General features: G+C 45.5%; 1 protein-coding gene across 1 annotated transcript in view; it reads right to left on the reverse strand.

Annotated features, from left to right (window-relative positions):
- Myo3b (myosin IIIB) overlaps positions 1 to 23,907 on the reverse strand; it is a 334,536-nt gene that overhangs the window by 225,410 nt on the left and 85,219 nt on the right. The window contains exon 7 of the mRNA XM_051166432.1: positions 13,740 to 13,805. Coding sequence (XP_051022389.1) covers positions 13,740 to 13,805 — 66 coding nt within the window. The remainder of the gene's footprint in view (positions 1 to 13,739; positions 13,806 to 23,907) is intronic.

Consider the following 23,907-nt stretch of genomic DNA (forward strand, 5'->3'; position numbering starts at 1 on the left):
TCAAATTTTAATACATTATCTCATTCCAGAAATAATGTAAGTACAAATGTGTGCTTAAATACATAAAGATATGTATGAAAGACAACATAAAAATAACATAAGTCAAGGAAAAATAATAAAGCAATGGAGTGATTCAGTAAGAAAAACAGAAATGAAAATACCAACTAAATGACTTTGTTATGGGTGGACACAAAGTTGACTGTGGGCCTCCTAGCAGACAATATGAAAGGGCAAACATCTATTTTATACAACGTGTGATTCCTGCTTCGCAAACAGGCGAGTTCCTCGCAGGATTACAGTGAGACATTGGTAGTGAGTCTCATTGGTTGTGAGACTGAAGAAAAAGCTTGTCTGGCTTTCCACAGAAATGTGCAAGGGAGCCCTGTGTTGGGCGTTGCCACACAGTCCACACAGCTGTCTCTCACAACACTCTCCAATCCTGGGGCGTACATACTTGGAGTCATCCAGTACAAATATCCTCTAGTAAAACAAAAACAAAAACAAACAAACAAAAAAACCCTTCTCTGTATTGGGTGGCCAACACAGAGGCCCTGATCTTACTCTGGGGCTAACCCTACCAGAGAGTTGGTAAGCCTTTTCAGGCTTGGGCCCCAGGATCCCAACCCATGCAGTGCAATGCTCAGCTGCTAGCATCAACAGAGTAGAGGAAAGGCAGATGCCAGCACTCATCCAGACCCTGGCAAAGGGCAAAAGGGAGATTCCAGAAAGAGTTTAGCCCACAGGTAGGAAGCAGCTCAAAGAAAGGAACGGCTGAGTCCCAACGGAGAGAGCTGGGGTGACAGGGCCAAAGCATGGCACCACTGCGAACGGGGTCTGAGAACAGTCGGACAAACGCTGCCCCCAGAGGCTCCAGCCAGCATTTCAGAACATAACGCATATGGGGGTGGGGAGCTCAGCAGGGAGAGCAATGATGGCTCCACAGCTGCAGTGGGGGCCGGTGGCGCCAGCGCCCACACTCTGCGCTCCCCTCTTAATGCATGCTCTTTTGGTGAAGATGGAGGTGGACTAAACACTTCTCTGGCCGATTGCCAACTCCACGGCTATTATGGATGGTAGAAACATGAAATTGGGCGAAATGAACCAGCCTGGTTTCCATAACAGCCTAACTGCTGTGGAAAAGCCGGGTTTGGGGGCGGGGGGTGGGGCGTAGGGGTTGGTCCTGTCAGATAATAGGTAGTTGTCAATGTTTTATGCTAATTGGGGTTTTGCACAGCTATTGGCTGCCTTGCTTAGCGGTGCTGAGGATATAAGCCGCCACCATTGTGCCTGTCACCTGCTAGCCTTTCTGCCCAACTTCCGAGCCAACATCTAAAGGGCAATAAATCGTAAGACCCCACTGACTGCTGTGGCTGCCCTTTGGAGAGAGAGTTGTCCCTCTGGGCAGTGCCACCCACAGCAGCCAGGAAGAGCTTCTTATACACACTATTCCAACAACAAGAAGTGCCCCCCCCCCCCCACCGGCTGGAGTGCCAGTCCAATGCCTTGTACAAGCATCACACGGTTTGCAAGAGAAAATATTTTTTTCTCTTCTAGGCAAGGGACTGAATAGAGACACCACACCGGCTGCCAGGGAGTCTGGGGAGTCCTTAGCCCTCCTCCATTAGCAGAACGGCTCCATCCATTACTTCAAAGCCTCATCAGAGACCCTAATCCTTTCTGAAAGGAACTCTCCGGCAGCCAAGCCTTTAATTTGCTGAATAATAGGCCCACTGATTAACCCTCACAAGGCAAATCACAGATACTGCAGGCAGTGAGTGCTCCCAGGGGGCCTGAGAGAACCGAGGGGGCTCCTGGAATCATTTTCAACCCCCCTGTTGTGGAACTAACGCTGCATGGATTGCTCGGTGGTGAACTTTCTGGTCTCCTTTCTCATTTGGCTAATTTTTGGTCCCTATAGATCATGCTGTTGCCTTTTGTCACACTGTAGCATGTTCTGAGTTTCAAGCCATGTCTCTTGATGCTGAGCATGAATAATAGGTGATATGGAACAAGTATGTCATAAAATGTAACCAAAAACCAGTGGCAATGAAAGCTCCCTCTAGGCCACCTACCTGAGCACCTCTGCTCCAGGCAGAGTGCTGCGCTCAGGGCAGAAAGAGACTAGAATCCACAAGTGCAGAAAACAGAAGGTCATCTCAACAGGAGATACCTACGCGCGTGGGACAAGCTTGTCCGCTCTCTCTGTGGGCGCCTGCAGCTGGAGGTAGGCAGCTAAGCTCTGTGCTGCCAAAGACAGGTGACAGGTGAGCTGGGCCAACGGCTTCCCACTACTGTGCCCCAATAAATCACCTGCACATTAGCCTTCCACTTCTTTCCATCAGATAATGAGATGAATGATTGAACAGATGACACGGTGGTCAATTATCACGTGGATGATATAAATTCCGATGTGGCAAGGACATTTATCTCCGTATCGATCTGGCTTTGCCAGCAAGGATCGTAAATTACTCCCCTCCATAACTGTATGATAAATACTCTAATAACAGAATGCCACCGACTCCCATTTCCCAATAAATTCCCCATATGGTTTCAGTTAGAGAAGAAACACGCATGGAGCTTTTTTTTCCCCCTGCTTCCTTTTTTTTTTTTTTTTTTTTTTTTTTTTTTTTTTTTCCATTTTATCTTACTAAAGACTTCATTATTAGAGCACTTTTGAGTTCCCATCAAGTTTGAAAGGAAGGCACAGAGGTTTCCTCCATGTCCTCTTGCCCTCTGCTCCTGTACTCTTGCTGCCTCCCCCACTGACACCATCCCTGGCCAGGGTTGTGCTTTATTACAATTGATGAACTTAAGTGCAGACATCATAATTGCCTCAAGCCCATAGTTTACCCTAGAGTTCATTTCTGGTGACACGCACTCTACTGCTAGACAAATTTAGAATGACACAGAATTACTAGTGTGGTGCCATGAAGGGACGCAGGGGGCCTTTTTGCTTTATACGCAGAATATTAAGGAGACTTTCATCCATCTCAGCAATTGCTTAGATTCTGCTATTCAGATTTTAGCATGTGAACATAGGCCTCCATACGTGTACAGCATAAGCATGTGCACAGGCACGCACACAAAATAATTGGTTTAAAAGAGTCAGTGTTACACACACACACACATATACCTAGCACCTTAATCCCAAGAAAAGGTATCAGACCATCACAGAGACTTGGGCTTGAATTTAAGCTCTGTTACGATTCAGCTGGGAGGCACAAAGCCCATCACTTAGCTGCTGAGAAGCTTGGCTCCCCGTGTGAGTAGTGACCCTCTTGTGTAGCAGCAGTGGGGGTGCAGTGACATCACACAAGCAAGGTGCATCCCACCTCGCAGACACAGAGTGCCTGACAGTCAGCTTTAACTGAGGCTTACTGTAAGGCCCAGTGTGTTTCTCAGTGGTTAGAGCGGCTGTGTGTATGAGACCTTGGGTTTGATCTCTTGTCACCATGGGGCAGAGAGGCAGGGAGAAGCTTATTGAAAAAAAAATTGTTATTTGTACCTCCCTCACAGGTGCCTTCAAATTTACCTAATAATTTCTACTTCAGTTCTCATGAATCTTTCAGGAGTTACTAAATGAAGGCAAATTAGCTTTCTCTGGTTAAATTAAGATTGCTATATTTTTTTGTTTGGCTGTGAAGGATTTTCACATAGCAGAAAATTTAGTCATAATTAAAAAGAAATATAAGCTCTCTCTATTACCACAAAGATTAAGCAACAACAAGCCCATAGCAGATATCACTGAATGACAATAGGTCGGGCCTACATTGCTAGAGACCATAGTGATGTTTCTTCTCAACACAGTTAGTGAAAGTGATCTCTTGGTCAGTACTTGGTGCAAGGTGATGCCAAGTTTGCCATCTCTCTCTACGATAACGTGTTCCTCTTAGAGCGGCTTATGTGGCCAAGCCAGCTTAATGCCCAACCCTCTATCAAGGTCCACAAATCATTGACAGTTAGAGAAATTTCCCACTTTCACTATTGTGCAGTGTGTCTGAGAGGGAGGATTTAACAGTGGATATATGTTAATCCTTAAAAATATCCTCACGAGGGGGCTGGAGAGACGGCTCAGAGGTTAAGAGCACTGACTGTTCTTCCAGAGGTCCTGAGTTCACTTCCCAGCAACCACATGGTGGCTCCCAACCATCTATAATGTGATCTGATGCCCTCTTCTGGCCTTCAGGTGTATATTCAGGCAGAACAGTATATACAAAATAAATAAATAAATATTTTTTAAAATCTTCAATAATGGATATACATACATACATACATACATACATACATACATACATACATAGAAAATAAAGTGAAAGGAAGTAAGAGAAGAAACGAGGGAAGAAAGGAAAATCCACTACATCTATGTGGCACAGGACCAGGCCTTGACGTTTACTCCTTGTGGCAGGTGGGTGAACACTGCTATCCTTGCTTGGAATCTCAGATCACTTATAGCCCTATAACCATGCAGTCAGAGGGAATATTATTTCCTGGGGCTGCTATAAGCTGAATCACAAACTCAGTGACTTAAACAGCAGATGTTTATTGTCCCATGGGCCTCTCTCCTAGCTTCTGACAGCCCCTTAGTGCGATAGCCTGAATCCAGGCTGCATGTGTGTTGTCTCTGTGTCTGCACCTATGGTGGTTTGAAAAAAGAATGGATTTGTAGGCTCATAGATTTGAACACTTGGTCACCAGGGAGAGACACTATCTGAAAGGATTAAGAGGCTTGGCCGTGTAGGCCATTGAGAGTGTGCTTTGAGGTGGCAGAAGCCCATGCCAATCTTTCTTTTTCTGCTGCCTGCCAATCCAATATAGAACTCTCAACTTCTCCAGCACCATGTCTGCCTGCATGCTGCCATGCTCCCCACCATGATGATAATGGACTAAACCTCTGAACTGTGAGCCAGCCCCAATCAAAGGCTTTCTTTTAGAAGAGTTGCTGGCATCATGGTATCTCTTCACAGCAATAGAACATTGACCAAGACACGTAAGCTCTGTTACTCTAGGGAACCCTGACTAATCCAATATCCAAATCCCCCACCCTCTCTCTTTCTCTGACACCAATGATATCAGGTTAGGACCCACCCTGCCTCATATGCCTTCATCTTAGCTAATTTCATCTGCAAAAGCCTTGTTTCCATATAAAATCATATCTAGATCCTGAGGATTAAGCCCTGTGGATTTTGAGGGATACAGTTCAAATCACAGCCTGAGTGACAAAAGCAAGTGTGCAGAGCACTGTTCCAGCCCTGGTGATTTAAGCTTCTGTGGTGGAATTCCTGTTATTTCATTAAAGTATCTATTATTAAATGAAAATATTTTGAACTAAATAAATACCCTTTCAATCCAAAATCAAATTATGCTGGTCATAATGGCATACATCTGCAATCCTAGATTTTAAGAGGCTATGAGGCAGGAGGATCTTAATTTCCAGGCAACCTGTGCTATATAACAAGACCTTGTCTTAATAACAACAATAACAACAACAAAAAAAACCCCTCCAACTATGATTTTCCTCACCCATTAACTCAGTTAATGGCAGCTAAGTATCATGCATCTGATAATCTTTGGAAATTCTGAATTAAAATGCCAGGAAGGCAATAGGAAACATCGAAAATAGGACATAATGCCTGGCAACTGATTTTATTTAAAGCTATAATTGTAAATGATAAATCCACACAGGCGCAGGCACAGGCATATGCACACGTGCACACACAGCCAATCAGCTATATCTGCTCCTTTTATCCTGTCCAAAATCTACCAGCTGGAAAAATGTCGGATTGGTCACATGGGCCTGCATTTCTTTTTCTAATTACAGCTTTAAGTGACCCAGGGCCAGCTTTCTTTCTGACCCTCCTCCCCTAGTCTGTGGAAGCCTCACTGTGGAAGGGGCCTTTGGGACAGCACACAGGAGAATGTCACATGTCACAGCTCTTGGGAAGAAGCCCGGGAGGGACATCCACACAGCCACTCCACTGTCTCTACCAGTGGCCCATTATTTTCCATCTCTTCCAGATCAGCTTCTCCACCTCAGGCCCTCTTCTGGGCTGATGCCTCGGTGTGGATCCCACTATTCCTCCTCCTCCTCCTCCCAGACTCTTAGCAGCTGCTGGTGACACTCAGCCTTAACGTGGCTGGCTGTTGCTCTGGCTGCCTGTGATCATGCACCTCCCCTACCCAGAGGATGACACCAAATGGTTGTCTCTTTGTGTGCTCTTCCCTTTATTTAGAGACAGTGGCCATGACCTGGGCCCACTGCTGCCCAACCCAGTGACCGTTTCTTATCTTCCTTCCCAACAAAATGTGGCCATATGATACAGTCATACAGCGATAATTATGCAAACTTGCCAGGGAGGCACAATACCTATGGAGTAATCTAAATTAGATACTTCTTGGAAGTATAACCTTGAAACTCATAACTTTAGCCTTCTCATGAAGGGGGACAGTCCCAATTTTTAGAAATCAGAAACAAGTCAGGGTTCTTTTATAAGTCTACGGATCAATACACGGGCAGAGGAGAGTTTGTTAGCTTTTAATTCAGAGTAACTGACCTTTTCCATGAGTTTTCAGTAACCCACTAGCTCCCTTGTAGTTCAAGAGATGCTAATTAACTCAAGAAGCCACACTAGCTAATTGTTGGCTAAATAAATACTGATACTCGTTTTCATTAAAATTACCAATGTGCGAAGTCATGGGAACAAAGGTCACAGTGGCCTTGCTCTGCTCCTGAAGGAGCAGGTATGGCGCTCAGTCGAGGAAAGTAGTGGCTTACAGGTTAGCCATGACTAGGGGACCAGAAACACTCCCCCAAACACAGCAACTGTTTAGAATTTAAGGAGGACGCTTGTAAGTTTCCCTATTAAAAGCCCTCAAGTGATGGGTGTCTTGCACCACACCTGGGAAAGGGAACATTATATTGAGAGGTTAGGGAGGACCGGGGAACAGATAGATCTTGCTGAGTGGCCCATTTATCCCCACTAGGTCTGACCCCCTTTTCCTCGGCTGAAAGTCACATGATGCTTACGTTAGAAACATATGTTGGGCTTTTCTCTTATTAACCTTCCTTTTGTCAGAGAGGTGCCAGCCATGACTCTTGGAATGGATGAGGGAGAGACAATACTTTTCTTTCCTATGCTGCCAGAGCAACCACCCCAAAACAGCAGTTTGTAGGGGTGATCACATAACAGTGTCATCATTAACTTCGGGGCTGAGCAGCCAGAATTCTCATGGTGGACTTGCTCTTGGCAAAAGCAAATCCATCTTTATTGTCTCACTGATTGGCTCCAAAGCCATTCATATTCTGACTATTCTGAAGCTAATTCCTAATGAAACCTTAAAAGTTTGAGAGACAAAAATGAAAAAGCACATAGTTCACAAACTCCAGTAGGTTAGGAAAGCGTCTTTACCATTTAGACCAAAGGCCTTAAATTAGGTTGAACTGAAGGGGACCAGGAGGCTTCTCTGGGGACCAAAGTGAAGTTAGCAAATAAAAAAAATAAAAATAAAAATTACCGTTATCTTATCAAAAGGCTACTTCTGCAGGGAGCCTCTTAGCAAAGTAGGAGTCTGGCAGGTACTTGAACCAGATAGACTTGTTATGCAAATAGCTGTAGCCAAAGGGGAAAGGGACTGATAATGAAATCCCGGCAAAGCCAGCCACTTATTATAGCGGTGACGACAAAAAAAAAAAAAAAAAAAATCAGGCAGGGTCCCAGCATATGGATAAAGAGCAGTGCAGAATTTATGTGAGTACTGTGTTTAATTTATCATAACTAAGCTGTCAGGAGGCATGCTTTGACAAATGTGTGACTAACTCATATAAATGAGTCAATTATCACTAACAACCAAGGTTCGGAAACAACCAGGGTGATGGGGCCTTCCTTTTCTTTCTCTTTTTAACTTCAAGACAGGTTTGCTAATAGGATTTTAGGCTTTTAGGCCTTGAATTTTTCTTTCTTTCTTTCTTTCTTTCTTTCTTTCTTTCTTTCTTTCTTTCTCCCTGCTGTCTCCAAATAAGGAGGCTGGAAACAAATCTGGAAAACACTGAGCCATATCTCAGCATTCCTGCAGCAGGTCAGAGGCATACCCTCCCCTGGTCCTCTGGTGAGCAGTTCCAGTGGCACTTATGGCTTATATACACAGTGTGTCCCACGGGTCATGTGTTTTGAAAGCTTCATGTGCAGCCAATGGTACTTTTGGGGAAGGCTGTGGAGCCTTTTGAGGGTGGGGCCTCACTGGAGGAGCTGGGTGTCTGGTGTCTGGACCTTGAGGATTTTAGCCAGCCCCATCTCAGGCTGAGCATTCCCTGCTTCTTGACAGGAACCGTGTAATGAGAGACTGCTTGCTGCAAGCTCCCTCCACACGGAAGGAGGCCTCCTTTAAGTTGCTTCCGGCAGATAGCTCATTACAGCAATGAGAAAAGTAACCAGCACATTAAGATCCTCAATGATGAGTCCATTTTGGTTCGGAGGTATCACATGGCAACAGGGTACCAAAGACTGTTAAAGCTGTGGCTCAGCAGTTAAGAGCACTGGCTGCTCTTCCAGAGGTCCTGAGTTCAATTCCCAGCAACCACATGGTGACTCACAACCATCTATAACTATCTGCAGTCCCGTGGGATCCAATTCCCTCTTCTGATGTGGAAACAAAACATCCATATACATAAAATACACAGCTAAATAAATCTGAGAGAGAGAGAGAGAGAGAGAGAGAGAGAGAGAGAGAGAGAGAGAGAGAGAGAAATGTAACCTAAGCTGGGCAGTAGTGGCACACATCTTCAATCACAGGAGATAGAGGCAGGTAGGTCTCTAAGTTTGAGGCCAGCCTGGTAGACAGAGCAAGTTCTAGGACAGCCAGAGATAAACAGAGAAACCCTGTCTCAAAAAGCAAACAACAGAATTAGGCATTTCTAGGCAGGCTAAAGAAGTGGTGTGGAGGGTAAGATGCACACAGCTCTTGCAGAGGACCAGAGTTCAGTTCCTAGCATCCATGCCAGGCAGCTCACAACTGCTCTGACATCCTCTTCTGGCCTCCAAGGGCACCTGCACTCATGTACAGGAAACACACACACACACACACATAATAAAAACATAAAATCTTTTTAAAGAAGATATTTCTAAGTTGGGGAGGCCGAGGCAGGAAGATCTCTGTGAGTTTGAGGCCAGCCTGGTCTACGAAGTGAATCCAGAACAGCCAAGGTTACACAGAGAAACCCTGTCTCAAAAAAGCAAATAAAAAAAGAAGATATTTCTACTCTTGTTTATTTTTAGAAAAAAAAAATCTAGGCAGTTATTTTCATACGATACCCCGTGGCTTGTTCTATAAAGGGAACTGAATCCATTATCTGAATGATTTCGCTTTAAAGCAATTTTCTAAAACTCCCATATATTGTCTTTCCCAACTAGTACCTCTGATGATGAAAAGCTTATAGTTGGAAGGTGTGAATTCCCCATTCGTTTTTCTCAGTATGAGACAGTAAGTATAAAAGCAAACCAATGCTCTCTAAATAGACATTTCAAATTCAGAGTGTGTCATTGTTTACAGTGAACAGCAGATTTGAATAAGTCTAATGAAATCATGTTTGGTCATACCACATTTGGTAGCTGAATAATGGCAGGCCAGAGCAGTCAGTCTCATCTACAGAATCAAAGGGCAAGGCTAGGGAATACAGGAGAGTTGGCGAGGGTGCCCAGCACTCAGATGAACTGGGCATGGTAGTACATGTCTGAGATCCCTGTACTCATTAAGTACGGGCAGAAGGATAAGAAAGCCAAGGCCATCACTGGCTCCATATCCACCTTTGAAGACAGCCTGAGATATGTGAGATCCCGTTATGGGGTGAGGGGCAGGCACTATTTGAAAATGGCAGGCAGGATTCTGTTTCATTTCTGTTGCTAAGCAATGTGTGTGTGGCAGTGTGTGTGTGTGTGTGTGTGTGTGTGTGTGTGTGTGTGTGTGTGTGTGTAAATGGTTTATTCTGTCCTAACAACCAGGAGATAGTCCATCGCTGTGGGATGTTCACAGCAGTGGGAGCTTGAATCAGCTAGTCACAGCCTATCCACAGCCAAGAGCAGAGAGAAAATGGGAACACGCATGCTTGCTCACTCGCTTGCTTGTGCTCACTTTGATTTCTCCACTCTAAGAGAGCTCAGGACCCTTGCCTAGGGAATGGTGCGGCACACAGTCGACAGGGTCTTCCCGTAACAATTAAGACAATCCCCCACAGCTAAGCCTACAGTAAGCCAACCAAATGTAGCCAACCCCTCCTTGAGACTGTCTTCCCAGATGCCTTTAGGTTATGCAAGGCCGACAGTGAAAGCTAATTAACCATCACAGTCTCCCAAGATGTGGAATGTAACAATCAGTCTTCAGTGTTCCGATCTATTACTAAAAAGAGCATAGAAGGAGAGTCCATGGCTTATGAATCTAAGATGCATGAAGAAAACAGGATTGGCCGTGTGTGGTCGGAAAGAAATTGGGACCACATATGGTATTTTAACTAATGAGAAAATAAGGCAATACATTAAAAAAGAGAGCTCACTGGGTCTGGTGGCACAGACCTATAATGCCAGCTACTTGGAAGGCTGAGACAGGAAGATCACAAATTCAAGACCTGCTTAGGTTTCAGAGTGAGTTCCAGCCAGCATGGCTGATATGGCTCAGAGGTAGAAAACTTTTCCCAGCATGCCTGAGGTCTTAGGTTAGATCCTCAGTACCAAAGATTGGGTGTGTTTGTGGAGGGTTGATAACATATTTCCATATCTCGAATTAATGATAGAGCACATAATCACCCAATTTGCATCTGCCTTCCTGGCTCATTAGAACGTGTTAGGGTCTTGCCCTCTGTGTTTTCATTAAGGTGTACTTTTTTTTTTTCTTTGCTCCTGATACATGTATTCTCAAAGGCACTGTTTTCTGTGTTTGTCTTAGTTAGGGTTTTATTGCTGTGAAGAGACAACATGACCACAGCAACTCTTATAAATTGGGCATGGCTTTCAGGTTCAGAGGTCTAGTCTATTATCATCATGGTGGGAAGCATGGCAGCATGCAGGCAGACACGGTGCTGGAGGAGGAGCTGAGAGTTCTGTCTACATCTGGATTCCCAGACCTCAGGAGAAAACAGTCACACTGGGCCTGGCTTGAGCATTTGAGACCTGGAAGCCCACCTCCCACTCCCCCCCCCCCCCCAGTGATACTTCCTCCAACAAGGCTACGCCTATTCCTTCTAGGCCACACCTCCTAACAGTGCCACTCCCTACACGAGCCTATAAGGGCCATTTTTATCCAAACCACCACACTCCAAGACACTGTTGTCTGTGTTTGCCCTCCCTTCCAGTGTTCCAGAACTTCCAAGGCCTAAGGTATCTTAGGATGAGTACAACTGGAAACACCAAAGTTAGAAAACGTAGCCAGATTGGAACTGACATCCCGTGGGATTTGTTGGACAGAAACATGAAGACTAGGGAGATATTCTGTAGCAAACACAAGCTTAACAGTTTTCCCTTGCCGTCAGCTGTGTTCCTTATCCTTGAATTCCTGGAAGCAACCCTGTGCTGGTTCAAGAATATAACCATACTCTTGGGAAAAAAAAAAAAAAAAGACACTTAAGCCCAACTTGGGAGTCAAATCACATCTTTGCAGCATGGTGGAATGGAAAGGTGTATCTGTGAGTATGTGATGGATTTTTCTAGACCAGCTTCAGAGAAGGTTGATCAAGGTTATCTGTGCAGCAAAGGAGTGAAAGGGAAATTCTTTGGATCCAGACTCCCATCTGTCTGTCTGTCTGTCTGTCTGTCTGTCTGTCTCTCTCTCTCTCTCTCTCTCTCTCTCTCTCTCTCTCTCTCTCCCCTCTCTCTGTCTCTCTGTCTCTGTCTCTCTCTCCTCTGTCTGTCTCTGTCTTTCTCTGTCTCTTTCTCTCTTCTGTCTCTCTGTCTGTCTGTCTGTCTCTCTCTCTCTCTCTCTCTCTCTGTGTGTGTGTGTGTGTGTGTGTGTGTGTGTGTGTGTGTGTGTGTGTTGCTCTGATACATGGTCACATGCTACTAGAATGTCTTTGGCTCTTCAGTTACTTCCATCTTTTCCTGTGGTTCCCACGTCTCAGGAAGTGGTCCTTTCTCAGCTCCTACACTAGTGCTGTCCACTTTGTGAATATCTGTAGTGGGTCACTCTGACAGTTAAGGTATAAATGACAAAGCTGCGCTAAGGGGCAAGGATCTGCCCTGTAGCCTTGGCTCCAGACTTCACCCTCCAACACTACCTCGCATATTAGCTTTCTCTGAGTCTTCCCTTGGCCCCAAGCTTCACAGTCACCTTCCAGCACCATGTCCCTTGGTAGTTTTCTCTAAGCTTTCTCCCTGCTCTTCTGTCCCGAGGGACAGGACACAGGTCCAGCAGGGATTAGATGAACAAACAATTATCGGGACCCTGAGTTCTGTTGCATTTGAAATGGAAATGAAATACAAACTCAAGCCCTTGTACAAACTCCTTTGAGGTCAAACATGTTTAGAATTCTAAATTTGATCAAAATTTAGACAGCTGAACTGGTGCATTTGCTACACATTATATAACATTGCAGAAGGATCCGGGGCAGGACACTATCATCAAGTAAGAATATATCTGAAACACATGAATATTCACACTAGGAAAGATAATGACTATAAATAACTCCTCATCAGTTCAGGACACGTGTTGTCCCCACATCAGTTCACATAAGATCCAGTTTTGCTGCTGGATGATGCAACTACAAAATAACTTCTATTTTCAGGGCTTATTGGATTTAGGGATTATGGGTGGAGATTGTAGCTCTAGACCGTGATTATGGAGGATCATCCTGTTTGATTTGTTACCATAACTCTCTATGGAAGATAAGACTGCACATAACCATAAATAAAAAAAAAATATGTGTTTTCCTCCTCTTCATCATATTTTTCAGAAACTTTGGTCATTTACTTTCTCCTCCCATATCTCCGAAGCTCTTGTTTGGAATACCAGGGGTCAGGACATCTATTCCCAGCTCTAAAATCTGAGGGTGGCTTGTAACAGATGGTTCTCACTCCATCACTTACTGAGTCCTCACTTGGGATTTCTGGGCCTCCTCAAGCTGAATGAACATCTTCCATGGATTTGGTGCCAGTGGGGCCCTCTCCCAGGCCCAGGCCCCAAACCCATGATCTCTGCATTGAGTCACTCTTTGGTCTCTTTGCTGCTTCTATTGTCTTAGTCTCAGTAAGCCCGACCTGGTTGGTGGCTGACTCCCCACCAGGGGCCTCACACCATTGACCCTCTTGTTCTTCATAGCTTTAGTGTTGGCTAGGACACCTCATCTTGATGCTGTAGCCCAAAGATCCTCCTTTTGCCCCCATCTTGGAAACTGAAGTCTGACTCCTGCACTAGAGATCCTAGAGCAAAGCCCAGTGACCCAGCTGCCACACCTGCAAAGACTGCATTTTTCTGTGTGTCTGCTCCCAAAGTAGACATCAGCTATAGATAGGCATCTTCTACAGAGGAGCTTTGCAGATGCTCGTGACCCGTGTGATAATGAGGACTGATAACAGTTGAGCCAACTGAAAACCTTTGTTCCTCAGATTCGGCAGAAGCTCTTTAAAGTATTTACCAGACCAACCCCTGCGTCCTAAGATGCTAGCAGGCGCAGCTAGCCCCGAGCAGGTTCCACAGCCTGGGTTTCTGGGATCGCAGGTCAAGGCCTTGCTGCATAGGCAGTTTGCAGAGGAAGAGATACTCACTGTGAAACGAAGTGGTTAAATTCCTCACACCATTTTTCAGGGTGCAGCAAAGTGGGTGGAGGATTTCTGAAGGAAAAAAAAAAAGCAATGTCTTTTATTATTATTATTAAAGTGAACTGAGGTTCAGTAAAGGGTAAAATGTCAGCTGGTGTTTGTGGGAGCCCTTCTAAACATCTGGGGGCAAAACTCGTCTCTGCTCCATCCCAGGTAGGAAGCATTCACTCCTGAGAACTCACAGAGACCCAGCCTCTCCTCCAGTGATCCTGTTTTCCCTGATTCAAGGGGACTTTCTCCCGACCTTAGCACTAGGGAGAGGCACACAGAGCAGAGGCATCCTTCAAGAACAGACACTCTAATGAGCAGCCAGACAAACACACCAACCATTGTATCTGAGAGCAGAGGATTATGGGTGCTGTAAGAAAGCTATAAGCAGAATGCTAGGGGGGCCTTAGAGAAATAGACTTTTAATTATGCAAGGCTTTCAGATCATTATGGTGCCATTTGAATTAATTATGTGACGCATCTGAAGCATACTCATGATTGCATCAGTCACATTTTAACTGTTTCCTACGTGCCGACCTCTGTAATAAGCAGGGGAGGAACTGAAAGCCTCCAAACAGTGTCCCAGCTTCCAGGAGGTTCCCAGAGGAAGGCAGCCATAGCCAGTGCTTGACCACAGTAGGTCCATGAGAACAGAGCTTAACAGGGAAGTCCTTAGGTAAGGAGCTCACTAGACCACCTCTTGGTGAGAAAACAGCAAAGGGGGAAAACTGGCGACTTGAGTTTTACTAATAGTTCGTAAAGGAGATTTGTGCTGGGTGGTGGTGGCGCATGTCTTTAATCCTAGCACTCAGGAGGCAGAGGCAGGCAGGTCCCTGTGAGTTCGAGGCCAGCCTGGTCTACAAAGCGAGTCCAGGACAGTCAGGGCTACACAGAGAGACCTGTCTCGACAAACAAAACAACAACAAAAAAGGAGATTCATGTCTAAAACAGAAGTGGGGCTGAGGCTTTGGCTCAGGGGGTGCTTGCTATACAACTAAGAGAGCCTGCATTTGAATTGCTAGCACCCCCCATAAAAGTAAGGTGTAGCTTACATGTGTGCATTACCCCTGTATTGGAACTGGGGTAGTGGGGTCAGGCACATCATCAGAGCTTACTGAGCAGTCAGCCTAGCTGAAATGGTGAGAGTCCACTTCAGTGAAAGACTCTGTCTCAGAAAACAAAGTATAAGGCAGTAGAGGAAAACACCAGACATCTTTCTTTGACTTCCACATGAGTGTGCATGGGCACATGAAATTCCCCCTTGTGTACACACACACACACACACACACACACATACACACACACACACACACACACACACACACACTCCAGAGCTGAACTGGCCTTACTCCTGGCCATTAGTAGAAATAAGGACTGGTGGACAAATTGAGTTCAGTAAATAAAAGAACCCTCCCAAACCCCCAAGTCATGACTGTACATTTAAAGTCCATCATATCTGATCTTTGCTTTTGCTTGAATACTGGCTGCTTCCCAAAGCAGAACACTGCTAGCTTCAAGGGACAGAGGAATGGAAAGCTGAAAGAACCAGAGACAGAAAATGTTTCAGATAATGTGATTGTAGCACATCTCTCAATATCCATTCTCTTCCCATCTCATAGGCTCTTCTTCTGGCATTGCTACCATAACAAAGACCACAGTTTCCTGGGCATCATGATGCTGAATGAGGTCACATGACTGAATTCTGGCCAATGATGTACAAGTCAAATGGTTCCATATCATTTCCAGAAAGTCTAGTCAGAGACTAGCGGTGTGTCTAGAAGGTTCCATGTCATTTCCAGAAAGTCTAGTCAGAGACTAGCAGTGTGTCTAGAAGGTTCCATGTCATTTCCAGAAAGTCTAGTCAGAGACTAGCAGTGTGTCTAGAGGAGACACACTACCCTTTTCCTCCCCCTTGTGCATCCTGTGTGCTGGGGCACGCTGGTGTGTGACTGGGGGGCTAGCAGGCTCACAGTGCAGAATAACCAGATCTCCCTTAGATAAAGTTTATAGTCACTTCAATGCAGGGCAAGATGGAGATGAACCTGAAGGAAAACAACAGTTTGACCTTTGCCTGCCTTGATGCCTGAGGTTTAAAGCTGAAACTAAATTCCTATAACGATAGTCCCATGGTCACAGACAGCACTAAACCTACATGAGGTTGATCTCTGGCCTCTATGTGCACACTCACACATGTATTCACACCCACACGCACGCACACACACACACACACACACACACACACACACACACACACACACCAAGATGTAGAGAGAGTCAGTGTGAAAGAAACCCAACTCTCTCCTGCTGCCTTTGAAGACAGATCAGGTAGGCCATGAAGCCAGGAGTGCAGGCAGCCCCTGCAACGTGGAGCTTTGCCCCAACTGTTACTCAGAAAAAAGAGGGACCCCTAGTTCTATACACACAGGGAACTGAATGATGCTTCTAACCTGAGTGAGCGAGAAGGAAAATTTCTCCCCAAGCCTTAGGAAAAGTACACAGCCCTGCTGACTGCGTGGTTGTAGCCCAGTGGAGTCACATCAGATTTCCAAGCCACAGGACTGTGAGATAATAAATTTGGATTGTTTTAAGCCTCGAAGTTCAGGGTAATTTGCTGTGACAATAACAGAGACCTAATGCATCCATCAAGCACCATGGTCTCTCTGTTCTGCTTCTGAGTCCCTCTTTCACAAACCACACCAGCCATTCATCATCCCACCCCATGCTAATCCAGGAGCCTCTGGGTTTTCCTCCTTCCCCCCATGTCATCCTCTGTAGTCCAACCGGTATCCAGTGGCTAGAATTTCCTTATAATGTACACACTTGGCCTTTTTGTGTCCTCGCTCGAGTTTCTTTGCAGATCCAATTTATTTACTTTTATGTTTATGGATGGTTTGCCTCCCTGTATGTATTGGCACCACATATGTGCTGGTGCCTCAGAGGTCGGAAGAGGGTATCAGATCTCTTGGTACCAGAAGTATAGTCATTTGTGAGCCACAATGTAGGTACTGGAAATTGAACCCAGGTCCTGTGGAAGAGCGGCCCATACCCTTAACCACTGAGCCAGACCCAGTATTCTATAATTTTTTTTTTGATGAATAAGTTTCTACGTGAATAAACACATATATGCTATAAGTAAGAAATAGTGCCAGGAATATAACTTGACCCCCAAATAATAACTAGAAAAACATGGAATAGCCCTCTCGGGTGAAAGCATAGTCCAAGTCAACTATCCACAGTGAGCAGGGTGATGCTGCATGGAGGAATGCCGACTTGAGTTCAACTGGACAGTATCATCCTCGGTCTCCACTTTAGAAGCCCAAATATCCGAACATCCTTGAACAGATGTGTATTTGTTACCAGTCTTCTTCCTGCAACAAAATGGCTGACAAAAGCAGCTTATGGCGGGGAGGGCCTATTTGGGCTCCCAGTTTGAGGGACAAGAGTCCATCGAGGCGAGGAAACCCTGACAGGAGGAGTGAGAAGCAGCTAGTCTCACCGTGTTCCCAGTCAGGAAGCAGAGAAGAACAGTTTCTGGTGCTCATCTTGCTTTCTTCTTTCTATACAGCCCAGGACACCAGCCTAGGGGATGATGCTGCCCACAGGTGGTGGTGATGGTAGTGCCCATGGGGGGGAGGGGGTCGACTTGGTCAAGATAATCCCTCAAAGATATGCCTAGAGATGACTTTATACCCAGCCAACTGACAATCAATACAAACTACCACAGGATCCAACAATTATAAACAAACGAGGTAAGCCCCGTTGTTACCACAGCTGATGTCAGCACATTATACACACTCCTGGAGACAGAAAGGGAAGACCAAAATGAGTCACACGGAATTCTTGGTCCCTGGAGCTCCAGCTAAATGACTCACTTTGAAGGTCACCCCACCCCACCCCATCCCTGCCAAATCCAGTAAAATAAGCATTTCTCTACTTTCACAGGTGGGAAAATACAGCTTTCAAAAATTTTTTCAGCTGGGATGATGGTAATATGACTATAGTCCCAGCACTTAGATGCTGAGTTTGAGGCCAACCTTGGCTACACAGTGAAACCCTGTCTGTTCACTTCCATGCCTCACTTTTCAATTGGGTTCTTTTCTTATTAGTTATTTTTTTATTGAAAAATATCTGCACACTAGACTTTGATCATGTTTTCCCTGTCTGCTTTCTCCTAGGTCTCCCCAACTTCCCAGCTCACCCAACTACACGTTAGTTCTCTCTCACTTTTTGAGAAAATACCCAAAAGAAAGAAAAACCACATGAAAACAAAACCCTAAAAACTCCCCTTCTCCTTCAAAAAAACATCCAGAAAAAGTGAAAGAGTCGGGTCTCAAGTTAAGACATTTCTTTCTTCTACATCTACATATTCCACTGTTTTGTGTTCGTGAAGAGTCTATTACTTCGAGAGATGAATTAAGTGAACACATAGGCAGAAAAAAAAAATGACAGAAACCAATTAGCAGGCAACCCTCAGGAAGGTGCAAAATGAAGCTGTCAAACACAGGGAACACATTCAGCAAGGGTGTGAAGAGAGGCGCCTACACAAGGACAGGATCATTAAGCTGGGACTCTGGGGGCTGTGAGTTCTGAGGCAGGTCCTGCGCAGAGGGGCCATACAGCAGTTTGCAAAGGAGTAGGATGTTACAGGAGGAGGGGCCATAGGGAGGAAGATAGATGATGAAATTACGAGCCATCGTTAGAGTTAACATAAGGTTAAGTACCTCAGAAAGTGTTCGGAAGGGAATCTTCTTATTTACTCATAAAAGCAGTAGCACAAGACATCTGAGTGCAGTCAGACTGTTGGGAGAGTATTAACTACACCCATGAAGCTGCCGTTCTGATTGCAATTAGTGAAGGCCATTAATAGAGTTAAATAGTTAGGCTCGTGCCTGTATCTGGTCCCTCAGCATCACACCTCTATCCTAGTCAAAGTGGCTTTTTGCCTTAAACTGAGTCTCATATGTTCAAACTTATTCTTGTAGAAATTTTTTATGTTTATGTGTATTTCATGATTCCATTTTACTATATAACAAATCACCAATAGAGGGATAGTAGAGTGAGAAACAAGATTCCCCCATTCCACTACCTAACCCCGCCTACACCCTCCAGCAGTCGGTGAGTGTTCTTCCTTCAGGCTTTTATATGATGTCCTCTGATCTCCACATACCTGTTGTGGTATGCACCCATGTGTGCGTGTACACACACACTCACTCACACATACATACACACAAATAAGTAAATACATGAGTAAATTCATTTTAAAATAAAGGTTTTTGGTGGCAAAACCTTTGGTGGCACTTCCATCCTGTGAGGAAGCTTAAATGTCAAGGTAGCTGCCATTGGCTGTGCGGTCACCTGGGAAGGACTCAGTGAGCGATTCCAGACGGAGAAACTATAGAACTCCACAACACCCGAGTGAGTCACTCAGGCCTATCAGCGTCAAAGTTTGAACCCTACTACTGGCTTCTTGCCAATTGTTAGAACCTCCCAATGATCTCAACATGCCTGGCACAGGCCAAGGGCTGTTCAAAACTTACATACACTGTGAACATGCCAAAGGAGAGTAAGTCCAAACTTTCAAAGAAATAGCTGAAGACATTTCTTTGAAATCCAAAGCAGATGACGCAAAAACTCAAGCTAACTTATACCATCATCAAGAGTGAGCAATTGCTGCAGGGTGGGAAAGAAGCCCATGCTGCACCTTCCAGCCATCAGGAAGACTCGGTCATCACGTCTCTTACGTACAGAAAGGCAGAAGAAGATGTTTGCAAGGGCACTAGGTGGGAAGGCATCCGGAAGGAAGCAGAAACAAATGGCTCCAGAGTCTCATCACCTGTAGGCCACTACTACCTAAGAAAGTACACGTTTTATGGTTAACATCTATGACAATTTTCTTCCGTAATAATAGCTGAAACTGAGGAAGGGAATGAGGAGTAAAACAAGGTCTGTACTTATTAAGCTGCAAGCTTGTTTGTTCACTCCCTTTTCTCTCTTTTGCAGAGGAGGGACTGGCAGTTGAGAGTAGGTCTTGCCATGTTGCCTGTGCTAGCCTGGATTTTCATCTTCTAAGTGCTGAGACTTCAGGTGTGTGCCCCTGTGCTGCATTGATTCTAATACTTGTTGCTGTGTTTATAAGTTCCCCTGTGGGCCGGGCTGGCCCCACACTCCTTGTGTAGCCAACACTAATCTTGGGCTTCTGATCTTCCTGCCTCCTGAATGCTGGCTTATTAATTCTTAGGAACATATTTCACCCTTTCCCTTAAACCATGTCACCTGTGATGTCAGCTTATAAACATTAGAATGTGAAGTTACTTCACCAACTTGAATGACTCCCAGTGAGCCCATTCTTAACCCACTCACAGTCAGGAAGTGACACAGACTTCACTTCCTCTGGCTTTGAGTTCTGTGTGAGTCAGCTTCAAGTCATCTCAGTATCTCAAGCAGCCAATATTACCCCAGGCCTGTGCTAAAGACAGGCTGTGAGGATGTGAGGTAAGGATGTGGGGGTGAGAGGGTCATCAGATGTCATTAACCATTGGCCACTACCCCAACATTTCAAGTCAAAAAAGCCACAAGTGACATTCCTCGTTCTCTCTAAAACCTATGAACCTCATTTCTCACTCTACCACCACTGTACTCTCCTTACACAGCATACAAGGACATATAACACTTAAGCAGTTCAGCCATGCATGCAGTATGCAGACAAAGCTGAGGTAAGAGTAAATTCTGTATCCACAGATATGACAGAGAGACAAGCTGATGTGTAGCTTGCTGTTTGAGCCAATGTGGTCATTTGGGGAGTCTATTCTTTAATGTCTTCCTTCAACAAGAACTCAGCAACACCATCATGTCCAACTGTTACTGCCCAATATGACGGAGAACTAGCCCTTGCCTCAGGGCTGGTTAATGACCTTTCTCCTACAAGGTCCTTCACACAGACTGGGAACTGAAAAATCTCTTCTTATTAAAATTAGATGTGTATGCACATGCATGTTGGGCATGCTTGTGAGAGTATGTGATGTGACACTTGTGTGGATATGAGAAGATGGCTCGCAAGAGTCAGTGTTTCTCTTCTACCATGATCCAGGGATCAAACTCCAGTCATGACAACTTGGGAACAAGGCAAAGATCAGCACTGAGCCATTGTGCCAGCTCTGCATATACAAATATCTTAAAACCTGTGATTCTTTAAGAGTTTATGACGTTGGGGCTGAGGAGACGGCTCGACCTCAGTAAAGTACCTGTCATTCAAGCATGAGGATCTGAGTGCAGCTTTGCATAGCTATGTAAATGCCAGCCACAACACTGCCACATGCCTATGACCTCGGTGCTCCAGGACTTGGAGACTGGTGGATTCCTAGAACTCAGTGTCCTATCTGAACTGGGGAGCTACAGGAAAAGTGAGTCAACTATCTCAAAAAAAGAAACAAGGTGGAAAGCAATTAAGGAAGACATTGAACATCTACCTGTGGCCTCCCATGCACATAATCACACATATGCACACAGCCACAGGAGCATGCATGCATACCCATGCATGTGTGCACGCGCACACACAGACACACTCATGACTTTAAAGAAGTATGGTTAAATCATGCTCTACCTATGTCCTCATCATTAAACCCTTAATTGTGTATGTGCGTTCCTTGGGATTACACACTGTAGTGGTGAATCGTTGCGTCACTTCTAAGCATTCTGGAGACCAGCATCGCTCCCTGGTTAGATTGCCATCCTATCAGAACGTAGCTTTACACGGCGTGAGATGAAAGAAAGCCCAGTGATACAATAGAGACCAAGAGTAGGCAAAGCCAGGGCTTCACATACCATGATTCCCCGGAGTGCTGGTGGTTTTCCCTGGTAGTGCGGTATATAAGCTGCTTTCTATGAAAACCACCGAAGCAGGAACAACCCTTGCCTGGGCTGAGAAACAACTGTGAAACAAGATGAAACAGTCAGCACGTAGGGTCTCACACCCCACTGTTGCTGCTGGCGGACCTGATCATGGAGGATACAACTTTCCTTGGAGTGGCTCCAAGGCAAGGCAAAGAAAGCTTGACAGCCATAGAGCTGGGCTGGACCACTGCAGGTATCCCTCCTGCTGCAGAGCTCTGGCCACTAAGCTTGCTATACTAAGCCTGATCGAGCTACAGGTAGACTGCATGGAAAAACAAAGGGCAGAAGAACCAAGGTTCTCTGCCTGTCCACCTCCTCCGTAAACTTACCATGTACAGAAACCACCTCTGGGAGCTCCTTTAATGCGTCAGTCTGGGTTCATACAAAAGTCAGAAGCCACCGCACCAGTAGTTTGAACAGAGAGATGGTGACTGACTCCGATTAATTGCACAAGCGTAATGAGAACGCCAAAGAATATACAGTAGATGGCAGGAGCAGCTGCTGCTTCTTACTCAGCAAGAAGTAAAATTGTCAGAGCATGTAACCCACACCCCTGCTGAGGTTCAGACCCCCTTGGAAAGGACATGACAGAGGTGCTTGGTCACAGGAAGTTCTCTTTAGGTCACACAAGACAGGGCTGGCAAGCAGGAGAGGATGCTTGCCAGCGTGTCTAGAGGTTCCTCAGGCAGCAGCCTTGTTGAAGGTGAGTGCCATAGGGTGTTTAAATGTCACAGAGAGCCAAAGGGAACAGCATCAAGGGAAAAAGAGAGACCATGCCTTTCACCATGCGGTGGCCTTCCAATGCCCTCTGCTGACAAAGTTTTGCATCTGACCCACAGAGTCCATAGAGAGGCGCTGAGGGTAGCTCTGAGCTGAAGGGCAGTGGGAACTGGACTCTCGAAGGAGGGATGAGACAGAGACAGGAGGGATGGGGCGCTGGCAGCAGATTTAAGAATTTCAATTCCGGAACACAAACGGGGAGCTTCAAGCCACCATGTGGATCGGCCCTCTAAGTCCTGACACCTCATGTTTAAGGTGTGATGAAGAGATCGTAGAGACCCTTCTTCTCCCAGTTAAAAGGCTTTTAACAAAACTGTCTTGTCATGAGGCATAAAATTTCCTCATTAAGACTCATTACTTTCTCTCCTGGCAGTTCTTCATTAGAATTGCGTCATTCTGGGAAGCATCCTCCCAGACACCTTCAGGGCCAAGACTGTCCTAGACAGAGATGGCAGTGAGCATTGTGAAAATGTAAAGGCGTGGGGACATGCCGGAGAAGAGCACAGGTGTTCTGTGTCTCTCTGTCTCTGTGTGTGCGTGTGTTTGTGTCTCTGCCTCTCTCCCTTTCTGTCTCCCTCCATTCCTCCATTCCTCCCTCCTTCCTTCACTGCCTCCCTCCCTCCCTTGCTTTTCTGTCCCAGGGCCTCTAAGATTTTTTTTTTTCATCATAGGAAGGAAAAGGAGTCAAGGAAAATCCGAGTGCTTCAAGCCTCAGGTGCCAGGCAAGATCCTGCCCACAGAAAGGGGCGCCCTTTTCTCCTGGGGCTTCATTTCCTGTCACTGTCATTGTGAACGTCGTCAGCTGGTTGGCCAGAAGCTGATGAGGACAGACAGTGGTTCCATGTCCTTTTAGTCAAAGCCAAGGCTTCCTTATAAACTGTCTACTCTTCACACAGACAGACAGGTGCCCCAGTTTTACAGATAAGGAAATGAAGGCTTTACAAACTCCAGACCTTGGTGACAATGTAGCCAGCTCCAAACACAGGCAACTCAACTGAACTGCACACCCACACCCTCTGCACCAGCCTGGGAATTCCTCTCAGCCAACGAGACACCATGTCTTTCAGTTTCTGCCAGAGTAATGAATGGCATATTACCGGGTAATGTGGGCAGGACTCAGAAGCCAGGTGACCCGTCATCCCAGTTTGGATCACCAAGATGCCAGCCTGTAAGAATACTTTGGTTGGGGTGCAAGGTTATCAGAAATGAGGACGATGAGGTGAACGTGTATTCATCTGTTGAGCTGTCTGGGTTTTTTTTTTTTTTTTCTTCCTGTCATTCTGTTCCCTCTAAAGACACAGCTGGTGAAACCAAATGGGTCATTTGACCACAATCAGACCAACGTCAAGGATCACCAAGCACCATTTGTTCTTTAAGGCAAAGCCACGCATCTAATTACAGCTCGTTGTTAATAAATTTGTAATAGACAAAAAAAGAAATTGACTGCTATGGATTT

Source organism: Acomys russatus, chromosome 24 (assembly GCF_903995435.1).
Source record: "Acomys russatus chromosome 24, mAcoRus1.1, whole genome shotgun sequence".
NCBI classification, from domain to species: domain Eukaryota; kingdom Metazoa; phylum Chordata; class Mammalia; order Rodentia; family Muridae; genus Acomys; species Acomys russatus.